Raw genomic sequence first — 12,256 nt, forward strand, 5'->3', positions numbered from 1 at the left:
GACTAATCCATGTAATCCATACTCATTTTGTATCCAGATTATCCGCTTTGAACTGGACTATATGGCAGTGTAGATCCAGCCTCGGGTGGATTTCCTCTGGGTGGTCTGTTTCATGCCAGTCCTGATTCATGCTGAGTCTAATTTGGGGAGTCACCCTGGATCCAGGCGGGACCCCCTTTGCCTTCCTTCCTGACCAACGTCTCCTGCGTCTCTTTTTAGGAAGGGCAGAGAGGTCCCTCCTGCAATCAGCCAATTCTTCAGCAAGGCCTCCGCCATCAAGCGCCTTTCGCTCTCTGGAACGAAGCTGCCGCCAGAGGCTTTGAGGTGAGGAGAAGGTTTCCATAAGGCTGTGATGGTGAACCTATGACACGCGTGTTAGCACTGACACACATGGCTATTTTTGATGACACACAGACACATGCGGCCACATACAGAGAAGTCCACCTTATAAGAGCCAATCTAATTCCATCTGTAAATTTGTAAAAGGCTCCACAAATTTAACATCCGCATGTTTGAGCATTGTTCACTCCATAACTCAGCATGGATTATACAAATAAACCAAGGATTTCCTTTGTTCCGAACCCTTCTTTCCTGGCTTACCAGGAGGGTCCATATCCTGTTGGGGCCAACTGAGAATAAAGCCGTGCTTTTCAGTTCTCAGGATCTCTCTTTGCCTCTTTTCCTCAAACCTTCTCCCTGCCATTTCAGAGCTACGCATTTGCACCCTGAGCCCTGCCACGTGCACCATGGAGGACCTTCTTGCAGCCACACCAGAGGCCCTCCAAGTGGTCAGCTACTGGTCAAAGGACATTTAAGAGAATACCAAGTCTGCAAACTTTGTGTTTTGTTTGTTTGTTTGTTTTTAATGCAATACAACTGTTTTGGTTCGCTCCTGACATGATAGATAAATAAATAAGCTACGCATTTGAAAAGCACGTCAAAGGAGTTCCTCCTTTTCAGGGCCTTGCAGGAGAATTCTCTGTATCTGACCTGTGGTGATTCTGCCCCTCTTTGATTATCTTTTCTTATCTGGTGTGTTGCAGGGCTTTGCTTCAGGGTTTGGCGTATAACGTCCAGTTGAGTGGGTTGAACCTGGATCTCAGCCGGTGCCAGGTAAGAAGGCACTTCCCGGTGCGTGTTGCCACAGAGGTGAAAAGAACACACAGAGAAAGGAAGAGGCTCTTGCGCCTGGCGTGACATAATCGCTCAGACATTTCCCCAAGGCTTCCCTCGTTGAGGAGGAGGAGGCCCGTTTGTCCTTGGCTCAGAAACACTCAGGGAAATGCTGTGTCCGACGACATTAGCGTGAAGGCTGCGTGCGCGAGGGTTCCCTTTCCAGGAAGCATAACACAACAATAACTCCACGCAGTAATGTCACGATTTTCAGTGAAACTGAGAAAGAATAAAAGGCGCTCCACTTGTGTCCTAAAGAGGCAGAAAAACAAGCTTTCTAGAATGATTTTGCAAAACGTGAATCTCCATAACCATTTGGGAAATGGAATTCATAACCTTTTGGAAAACCACTGGTCACAGGAAAGACATTGTTATGAACCCAAAGAGGTTCCTGTTCTTTTGTGCAGAGTGTATAAGGAATAGTAAGGTAGTTTAGATCAATGAGACACCTTAGAGACCAAATTTGGTTTTGCCACTATTCATGTAACATTTATTGAAATACAATCATCACAGAATCATATCAGAATCACATCAAGGAGAGCTCTCTTGCACACACACATTCACGCATACTCACGCACACACAGGCCTTCTCCAGACGAAGACGATCAGCTTTCCTCTGAGAAGGTATGGACGTTCCCGTTGCCGCGGATCAGGAAGCGTGCAGATTGTCAGGGGTCCCCTACATTTATAGGCCAAAATCCATTTTTCTTCATCTCAACAATCAAGTTGTCCTGTTCTCTTTCAAGTCCTCCCAAATCTTTGTTCTCTCCAAAGTTCAGGACATTCGTATTCCAGGCCTCATGATTTATGGGGTACCTCCTGTATGTATCGTGCACTCCTTACATGCTCGGCCGCACATCTTATTGTCCATTGTTATTCAGTTATGCCTTGGTGGGTCCTCGCTTCGACTGCCAAGGCTGTCCCACATAATGCTTTGCAAGAACTCCATGTTGTTTTCTTCAGGCCTGTTTCTTCTGCTCTTCTTACATGCATACAGACATTCATTCTTTACAACATGACAGCCATAACATAAAGGCAGGGGTCCTCAAACCTTTTAAACAGAGGGCCAGGTCACAGTGCCTCAAACTGTTGGAGGGCCGGATTACAATTTGAAAAAAGCATGAATGAATTCCTATGCACACTGCACAGATCTTATTTGTAGTGCAAAAAAACACTTAAAAACAATACAACAATTAAAAAGAACAATTTTAACAAATATAAACTTATTATTATTTCAGTGGGAAGTGTGGACCTGCTTTTGGCTGCTGAGATAGGATTGTTGTTGTTGTTGTTGTTGTGTGCTTTCAAGTCGTTTCAGATTTAGGTTGACCCTGAGCGAGGGCTGGGTCAATGACCTTGGAGGGCCGCATCCGGCCCCCGGGCCTTAGTTTGAGGACCCCTGCATAAAGGCATGACAGATGATAACCTTTAGGAAAGGCATTCATTACTATTTGGAAAAAAACAGAAGTCTTCTGAGAAGAGCTTAAAAACTCACTTGAGTCACCCTTCTCCTTCGTGGTAAATATCCACTAGTATTTATGCAAGGCAATTATGTTTCTCAGCTGCTAAACTTTATTATTTCGTATCAAAACCATTGCATAAATTAGTATAAAACTGATAAAAGTAGAAAAATATCTTTTGACCAAAAACAGGCAACAGCGATGGCATTGTCTGTAGCCTCCAACAATTCGTCCTCTGTACATGGTCTAGGGGATGCTGGGAACTGTAGTCCAGAAGAGAGTGTGGATATGCTATTGTGTGTTTTGTTTGCTGGGGGAGTCATTTTTGCTTATGCACTGTAGAGTGTTTTTGTTTTGTTTTTTGGCTTTTTAAGTCCCTTCTGCTGTGTTTTGCAGTGTTTTCCTGAGTGATGGTCACTTGTTGGCCTGAGAGGTGTCTTGTGTCCAAATTTGGTGTCAATTCGTCCAGTGGTTTTTGAGTTATGCTAATCCCACAAACAAACATTACATTTTTATTTATACAGATGTGTGTGTTGTTATGCAGTTTTCCTTAACTCTATGTTGTGGGAGGGGCTGCAGACCACATGACCAGATCTGGGACTATTCAGGACTCAGACTCCATTTTAGAAAGGCAGAAGCCATTAGACCTTCAATGTGGAACCAGTGCCGTTTAGAAGTCAGTAGAAACAGGATGCTTTTAGAAGACTGTGGGAACTGAGTAAACATTACATTTGTATTTATATAGATGTATAGTGAAAAACTATAACAACGTCAGGTGTCATCCATTTAAATTTTGAAACATTTGAGTAGAAGCACAAACAAGGTAGTAATATATAATTATCATGGGATTCTCTGCTGGTGTTGCCACAGGGTGCGTTATAAAGGAAAGCTGGCATTTTTGGTTTTTGGAAATACATCTATTAATGTCCATGATGTAATCTAAGTAGGAGTTGTCTCTGATGAGGAGAGAACGATTGCTTCAATGACTTGAGGACTTCCTAGAAGAGAGTTGCGATGGGAAGCTCTTCAGGTGGAGTGGCCGATAAGGAACGCTCAAGAGTCACAAGGTCCTCAGACATTCATTCAGCCTCTCTGGGAAACAAGATGCTAGATCTTGGGTGTGTTCTCACGGGATCTGCTTATGGTTTGAACACAACATTGTTTCCCCTGTCTAGTTGAGATCCTCAGGTGCCCAAGTGATCCAGGACCTCGTGTCGGATGCCAGTTCAATCGGCGGTTTCGATTTGTCTGACAACGGTAGGTTTTTGTCGTTCCTTTGTCCTTGTCGTTCAGGTTTTAGTAATTTGGGGAAGCCATGTACTTTAGATGGTTTCCAATCTAGTGAGCCATATCTGAACCATTAGAACTAATAGGCATGTGCAATCCATGGTTCTAAATGGTTCTAAAGAACTTACAAAACTAAAGTTCTGGTGGTGAAAACGAGGGGGCGCTGGTGCTTTGCTTCTACAGTGTGGCTAAAGTTCTGGTGGTGAAAATGTCAGAACTCTAACAAAATTTTCAAAATTTCATTATAAACGTTGGGGTTCAGCCTGATCCTGATCTGTTTGAACCGGATTCTCTGATAGTTTTTCCAACTGAGCCAGCTCTCCCTGACCCTGACAATGTGGAATCTGTTGTTGATGCAGAGGTCAGCGGGGATGAAAATGAAACTCAACAGCTGGAGGAAAATGTTTTGGAAACTAGCCGTGATATCTCTCCACCTGGGTTTTTTAATGAGGACCGAAGAGAACAGATAGTTAGAGACAGAAATATTTCCCAGTTTCTACGAAGGTCACATCGTTTACAGGAGAGACAGGCCCAGGCTCCAAAGTCAAGGGGCGTTTCACAGAATAGCTTCTTTGGTTTAAGAGGCCTCCTGCCGGGTGCCTCTTTAGATCAAGCAACGTTTGGGACTACGGCTGTGCCTTGGCAGAATTCCTGTGTTTCATGGCCGATAATCCCAGAGGCTTAGTTATCAAGTTCATGGTTAGTAAAAGGCTAACAGATTCCTGGTTTGTGTATTGTGGCTTTTGAAATTTTGCTCAAGTTCAGAGATTCTACTGACTGCTGTGTTGTTCTGTGGCTTTTTGACTTTGCATTTACCTTTCTTTTGTAACCAATTTTTCATCAATAAACAAGGACTGCTTTTCCTACAGTCCAGTGTGGTGGATTTAATCGTATGGTCTTGTTTCTTGAACTGGGATGCAACAATAAATGGCAGTTCCTAATGGGTTCTGTCATAAAAATCACCAATAATGAAATAATAATGAAATTTTGAAAGTTTTTAGAGTTCCGAAATTTTCACCACCAGAATTTTAGCAACACTGTAGAAGCAAAGCACCAGCGCCTCCTCGTTTTCACCACCAGAACTTTCGTTTTGTAAGTACTTTAGAACCATGCTTACTTTGTGTAATGGGTTGAGCCGCCCCTGTGTTTAATATTTCTGACCAGTATGTCATTGGACGCGGGTATCAGTGAATTCCCAGTAAAGAAAGGGATGGTTTTGCCCCAGGTGAGCCCAGGTGGCCACCTTGGGAGAAGGGAGCCCCGCTCTCCCCACAAGAGAGACTGAGAAACACTGCACGTGGTCACACACCCCTCTTGGCTTTTGCAGGGTTTGGTTCCCACATGGTGACCCTGGTCTTGGCTGTCAGTCGAAGCAGGTCCATCAAGCATGTGGCTTTCGGGAGGAACTTTAACATCCGGTCCAGGTGAGCAGTGAGCACGCCACTGGGATTGCACAGAGTAACAAACACAAAATCTTGTCTACTTGCGTACTGTCAATGGTATGTGTTGTTGAAGGCTTTCATGGCCAGAATCACTGGGTTGCTGTGAGTTTGTCTGGCCATGTTCCAGAAGCATTCTCTCCTGATGTTTCACCCTCATCTATGGTACATACACTTAATTCGATGAGTGCTTGGCAATCTGTGTGTTTATATCTATTCCATTTTCTGTTTTCATTGATAAACCCTCCTAACAAGCTACACTGACCAAACAAAACACTGTAGTAGAACTAGTAGTAGTAGTATGTCATCTATATAAATAAAAATGTCACGTTCGTTTGTGGGATTAACAGAACTCAAAAACCACTGGACGAATTGACACCAAATTTGGACACAAGACACCTAACAACCCAATGTATGTACTTCACTCAAAAAATTGATTTTGTCATTTGGGAGTTGTAGTTGCTGGGATGTATAGTTCACCTACAATCAAAGAGCATTCTGAACCCCATGAACGACAGAATTGGGCCAAACCTCCCACACAGAACCCCCATGTGGGCCACAGCAACACGTGGCAGGGGACGGCTAGTCTATATAAATAAAAATGTAATGTTTGTTTGTAGGATTAACATGACTCAAAAACCACTGGATGAATTGACACCAAATTTGGACACAGGACACTTTTCAGGCCAACGAGTGACCATCACACATAAAAACACCGAAAAACACAGCAGAAGAGACTTTAAAAGCCAAAAAATTAAAAAATGCATTACAACGCATGAACAAAACCACACACACACACACGCAAAAACACATATATACACATATACACAAATATATACACACAAAAAAACATATACACAGAGTGGGCCACAGCAACACATGGCAGGAGATGGCTAGTATCGATATAAATAAAAATGTAATGTTTGTTTCTGGGATTAACAGAACTCAAAAAGCACTGGACAAATTGACATGAAATTTGGACCCAAGACACCTCTCAGGCCAACGAGTGTCCATCACTCAGAAAAACACTGAAAAACACAACAAAGGGGACTTTAAAAGCCAAACAACAAAATTTACATTACAACACATGCACAAAACCACATACATATAAACACATGTACACATATATACATACAAAAACCACATATACACAGACTGGGCCACAGCAACGCATGGCAGGGGATGGCTAGTCTATATAAATAAAAAATGTAATGTTCGTTTGTGTGATTAACATAATTCAAAAACCACTGGATGAATTGACACCAAATTTGGACACAAGACACGTATCAGGCCAACGAGTGACCATCACTCAGGAAAACCCCCAAAACACAGCGACAAACACAACTCCAACCCCAAAAGGCTGTTAGGAAGGCTGTTAGGAATTGTGGGAGTTGGAGTCCAAAACCACTGGAGGGCCCAAGTTTGCCCCTGCCTAGTCTACACCGTGGAATTATTCCACAGCATTGAGCCATGGTAGTTAAAGGGGCCCCATAGGCCATCCAGGCCAACCCCTTTTTACAGTAAAGGAAGACACCATCAAAGCCCTCCCGACTGGTGGCCTTCCAACTGGAAAAGAGCTCCAAAGGGCATCCAGTCCAACCTCATCGGGCGGTAAAGGACAGTACCATCAAAGCCTACCTGACAGATGGCCAGCCAGTTGGAAAGGAGCCCCAAAGGCCATCCAGACCCACCCCCCTTTTGCCTTAAAGATGTATGTCTGCCTGTCTGACCATCCATCCATCCACCTACCTACCTACCTACCGATCGATCTATGTTCTGCCCATCTACCTCCTGTTCCATCTATCAATGTCCCTTTCATCTGCCTCTTCTGTCTATAGCAGTGTTTCTCAACCTGGGGGTCGGGACCACTAGAGGGGTCACGAGGGGGTGTCAGAGGAGTCGGCAAAGACCACCAGAAAACACAGTTTTTTCTGTTGGTCATGGGGGTTCTGTGTGGGAAGTTTGGCCCAATTCTAACCTTGGTGGGGTTAAGAATCGGCGTTGAGTCGCCGATTTAGGCTGAGAAACGGCGGTATATAAGCACAGTAAAGAATGTTCTTTGACTGTAGGTGAACAATAAATCCCAGCAACTACAACTCCCAAATGTCAAAGTCTATTTTCCCTAAACTCCACCAGAATCCACATATGGACATACTGATTTTCATGCCAAGTTTGATCCAGATTCACCATTGTTTTGAGTCCACTGTGCTCTCGAGATGTAGATGAACTACAACTCCAAAACTCAAGGTCTATGTTCCCAAAGCCTCTCCAGTATTTTCTGTTGGTCATGGGAGTTCTATGTGCCACGTTTGGTTCAATTCTATCATTGGTGGAGTTCAGAATGCTCTTTGATTGCAGATGAACTATAAATCCCAGCAACTACAACTCCCAAATGATGGACTCAATCCCCTCCAATCCCACCAGTATTTGAATTTGGGTGTATTGGGTCTTTGTGACAAATTTGGGCCAGCGAATGAAAATACATCCTGCAAATCAGATATTTACATTACAATTCATAACAGTTGCAAAATGACAGTTGTGAAGTAGTAATGAAAATAATTTTATGGTTGGGGTCAACACAACATAAGGAACTGTATTAAGGGGTCGCGGCATTGGGAAGGTGGACAAACACTGCTCTATAGTTTCATGCCTGGAATTCCTCTGTTTGCTGAGGGACACAGCAAGGCCTGGCAGGGGGTGGCTAGTATGCAAAATATGAAAATATTTAAAATAACTCCAGCAGCTAGACACGATGAATAGATTACATAAAACGAGAGTGATGCCACACAACAACATGGGATTTTGCAGCAGATAACAGTGTTCTGAATGTATCCAGCGAACCAATGTGAACCTTTCTGCCTTTTTCTCTTTGAGGGCAACCCTGGTTGACACCTTGCACCGGATTGTTCAGCTAACTCAGGACGAAGATTGCGTACGTATCCGCTTCCAGAACCGTTTCAGCACCTTTATTAGGTTTTTCGGGTTGTATGGCCATGTCCTAGAAGCATTCTCTCCTGACGTTTTGCCTGCGTCTATGGCAAGCATCCTCAGGCCCTTTCCTTTTCCCCCTCAGCCGCTTAAGCCCTAGTAGCATTCTCTCCTGACGTTTCTCCTGCATCTATGGCAAGCATCCTCAGGCCCCTTCCTTTTCCCCCTCAGCCGCTTAAGCCCTAGTAGCATTCTCTCCTGACGTTTCTCCTGCATCTATGGCAAGCATCCTCAGGCCCTTTCCTTTTCCCCCTCAGCCGCTTAAGCCCTGGTAGCATTCTCTCCTGACGTTTCTCCTGCATCTATGGCAAGCATCCTCAGGCCCTTTCCTTTTCCCCCTCAGCTGCTTAAGCCCTAGTAGCATTCTCTCCTGACGTTTCTCCTGCATCTATGGCAAGCATCCTCAGGCCTCTTCCTTTTCCCCCTCAGCCGCTTAAGCCCTGGTAGCATTCTCTCCTGATGTTTCGCCTGCATCTATGGCAAGCATCCTCAGGCCCTTTCCTTTTCCCCCTCAGCTGCTTAAGCCCTAGTAGCATTCTCTCCTGACGTTTCGCCTGCATCTATGGCAAGCATCGTCAGGCCCCTTCCTTTTCCCCCTCAGCCGCTTAAGCCCTAGTAGCATTCTCTCCTGACGTTTCTCCTGCATCTATGGCAAGCATCCTCAGGCCCCTTCCTTTTCCCCCTCAGCCGCTTAAGCCCTAGTAGCATTCTCTCCTGACGTTTCTCCTGCATCTATGGCAAGCATCCTCAGGCCCCTTCCTTTTCCCCCTCAGCCGCTTAAGTCCTAGTAGCACTCTCTCCTGACATTTCGCCTGCATCTATGGAAAGCATCCTCAGGCCTTTTCCTTTTCCCCCTCAGCCACTTAAGCGGCTGAGGGAAAAGGAAGGGGCCTGAGGATGCTTGCCATAGATGCAGGCGAAACGTCAGGAGAGAATGCTACTAGGACATAGCCATATAACCCAAAAAAACCTACAGCAACCCATCCCAGGATTTTTCACCGGGTTCCTGAGGCAAGCACTCATCTTTCGTAGGATTGAGCTTCAGCAACTACAATAATATATATTGTACAATAATATATATTGTAATATATATTGTAATATAATATAAATATTGTATTCTTCTTCATCTCCGTGCACATTGGCCTCGCCCAGTGATGTCCCCAGGAAATGTGGGGAGTGGGAGTGAGTGTGTATGTCCCAGACCTTCTGCAAGCCATTGAGATCAACACTGATTTTGTTTCCAGGCGGTTGAATCCGTGTCCGTAGCCGAGTCTCGCCTGAAATTGGAGACTTGCATCCTTCTGGATGGTTTGGGAAGCAAGAGATGTCACCTTGTGGCGCTGGATATCAGTGGCAATGCGATGGGAGACACGGGTGCAAAGGTGCTCGCAAAGGCTTTGTCGGTCAACACGAAACTGAGGTGTGTGTCCTATTTCCCCCTCAAATCAGAGGGGAAAACTATCCTATGGCGGAATGAAAATCACTCATAGTTCACATTTTATTTGTTTGTTTACAGTATTGATATTCCGCCCTTCTCACCCCGCAGGGGACTCAGGGCGGATTACGATGTACATATATGTTGCAACTCAGGGTAGTTTTCACCTTGCTCCAGGCACCACCACACCAAAGCTGTAGGTTTTGTAGTTTAGTGAGAAAAAGGCACAATCAAAACAAAGTATAAGAAATGCATAAAATCCATAGGCAGGACAAAGGCTTAAATGCAAAGACTCAGTTCCCAAGATCCAAAGGCAAAAACATGAAGCATAATCCTTTAGCAATGGTCAAACAAGAGTCCATAGAACACAGTTGAAAACAAGGCCCAAATCCCAGACTCAGGAAGTCAGAAGCGTGCTGCTAAAAACCAAAGTTAATCTACAGAAGTTTGTATGGAAAGAGCAACATTGGACTGACAGCCCCTGCTTGTCAGCTACAAGGCTAAATACTCTTTGCAGACATGAACGCATTGCGTTGACCTTTGGCCCCCTTGGCTTCTCGCTTGCTAGCTAAGCGAGTGCTTCTTCAGAGCCTTAATTGCAGACGATCTTGCCTGCTCAGTAATTCATTATCTTCAAGGCTATGCAACCTCTTATCTTGGTCCAGTTGGACCAGATCACTGTGGGGAGGAAAAGACGTCTCCACCTGGCCGGGTGGGATTACACTCTCGTTATCAGTCTCACTAACATTCCTTTCCCCGGGGAACTGACTTGCTGTTTCTCCTTCAGCAGCCCCACCATTACTTACTTACGCGATCCCTCCCTTTCCGAGGATGATTGTCTTCCAATATTCTTGTGGGTCCGTATGTGGCTGTGGAGCCCTATTTTTGCTCTGCATCTTCTTCCGCAGTGAGGGCATTGGTTTCCAGGTGGGAGGCGGTCTCGGCCGGGGTTGGCTTGACGCGCCTTCCTCTTGGCACGTTTCTCTTTTTCACCCTCCACTCGTGCCTCCTCAAATTCTGCAGCACTGCTGGTCACAGCTGACCTCCAGCTGGAGCAGTCAAGGGCCAGGGCTTCCCAGTTCTCAGTGTCTATGCCAGAGTTCTTAAGGTTGGCTTTGAGCCCATCTTTCAATCTCTTTTCCTGCCCACCAACATTCCGTTTTCCGTTCTTGAGTTCGGAGTAGAGCAGCTGCTTTGGGAGACGGTGGCCGGACAACATGGCCGGTCCAGCGGAGTTGGTGGCGGAGGACCATTGCTTCAATGCTGGTGGCCTTTCCTTCTTCCAGCACGCTGATGTTTGTCCACTTGTCTTCCCAAGAGATTTGCAGGATTTTCCGGAGGCAGCGCTGATGGAATCATTCCAGGAGTTGCATGTGACATCTGTAGACAGTCTACGTCTCACAGGCATAGAGCAGGGTTGGGAGGACAATAGCTTGACCCCACCGTTAGCCCTGTCTGAAGCATGTACAGAAATCTGTACCCGTCATCCTCATCATCATCCTGTAGGAATTCTGGCTCAGAAGACTCACAGAACTCAGCTTCAGACTCAGTCAAGCTGAGTCGCAACAATATACATGGCAAATATTCAATGCCATAGACACACAACATATATAGACACACACACAGAGGCTATTTAACATTCCAGCTTTTTCATGAGGGTACTCTGGCCACCAGGGGAGCTGTTGCTTCACCGTCCATTTTATGACACTGATGAAGTACTTCCTCATTCTTTGCATGCTTGCTGGAGATTTTTATGGCTTCGTAAATTAGCGTAAGCGGTACCTAAATTTCCTACTTGACAGATGCAACTGTCTTTCAGGCTTCAAAGGGGAGCTGTCACTTCACCATCCATTTTATGACACTGATGAAGTACTTCCTCATTCTTTGCATGCTTGCTGGAGATTTTTATGGTTTCATAAATTAGCATAAGTGGTACCTAAATTTCCTACTTGACAGATGCAACTGTCTTTCAGGCTTCAAAGGGGAGCTGTCGCTTCACCGTCCATTTTATGACACTGATGAAGTACTTCCTCATTCTTTGCATGCTTACTGGAGATTTTTATGGCATCGTAAATTACTGAAATTAGCCTCCCTGCATAAGCAGTACCTAAATTTCCTACTTGACAGATGCAACTGTCTTTCAGGCTGCAAAGGTCGACAGCAAGCTACACAAATTGGTCGGAAGCTCACTCTGACCTGGGCTGGCTTCGAAGTCATGACCTTTGTTCAGTAGTGATCTTAATGCAGCTGATTCCCAGCCAGCTGCGCCACAGTCCCAGTGGACCAGTCTGCACACTGTCTTGCTAGAGAAAGAAAATATGCCACGGATATGATCAGTAAAGAACAAGGAGTTTCCTCTTTGCAATGCAGAACAACATACAGACAGTCATGTGAAGAGTTGCATTGACTTGCACAGTGTCCTTTGGGAGAGATTCAAATCGTCCTTAGGTGTCTATATGGGAAAACCTCTTCTA

General features: G+C 45.1%; 1 protein-coding gene across 1 annotated transcript in view; it reads left to right on the forward strand.

Annotated features, from left to right (window-relative positions):
* Positions 1-12,256, forward strand: part of CARMIL2 (capping protein regulator and myosin 1 linker 2) — an 89,447-nt gene that overhangs the window by 35,320 nt on the left and 41,871 nt on the right. Inside the window, exons 16-21 of the mRNA XM_067471174.1 lie at positions 220-324; positions 1,044-1,113; positions 3,809-3,890; positions 5,248-5,344; positions 8,234-8,291; positions 9,592-9,767. Of these exons, the coding sequence (XP_067327275.1) occupies positions 220-324; positions 1,044-1,113; positions 3,809-3,890; positions 5,248-5,344; positions 8,234-8,291; positions 9,592-9,767 (588 nt within the window). The remainder of the gene's footprint in view (positions 1-219; positions 325-1,043; positions 1,114-3,808; positions 3,891-5,247; positions 5,345-8,233; positions 8,292-9,591; positions 9,768-12,256) is intronic.

This window comes from Anolis sagrei, chromosome 8, assembly GCF_037176765.1.
Source record: "Anolis sagrei isolate rAnoSag1 chromosome 8, rAnoSag1.mat, whole genome shotgun sequence".
NCBI lineage: Eukaryota > Metazoa > Chordata > Lepidosauria > Squamata > Dactyloidae > Anolis > Anolis sagrei.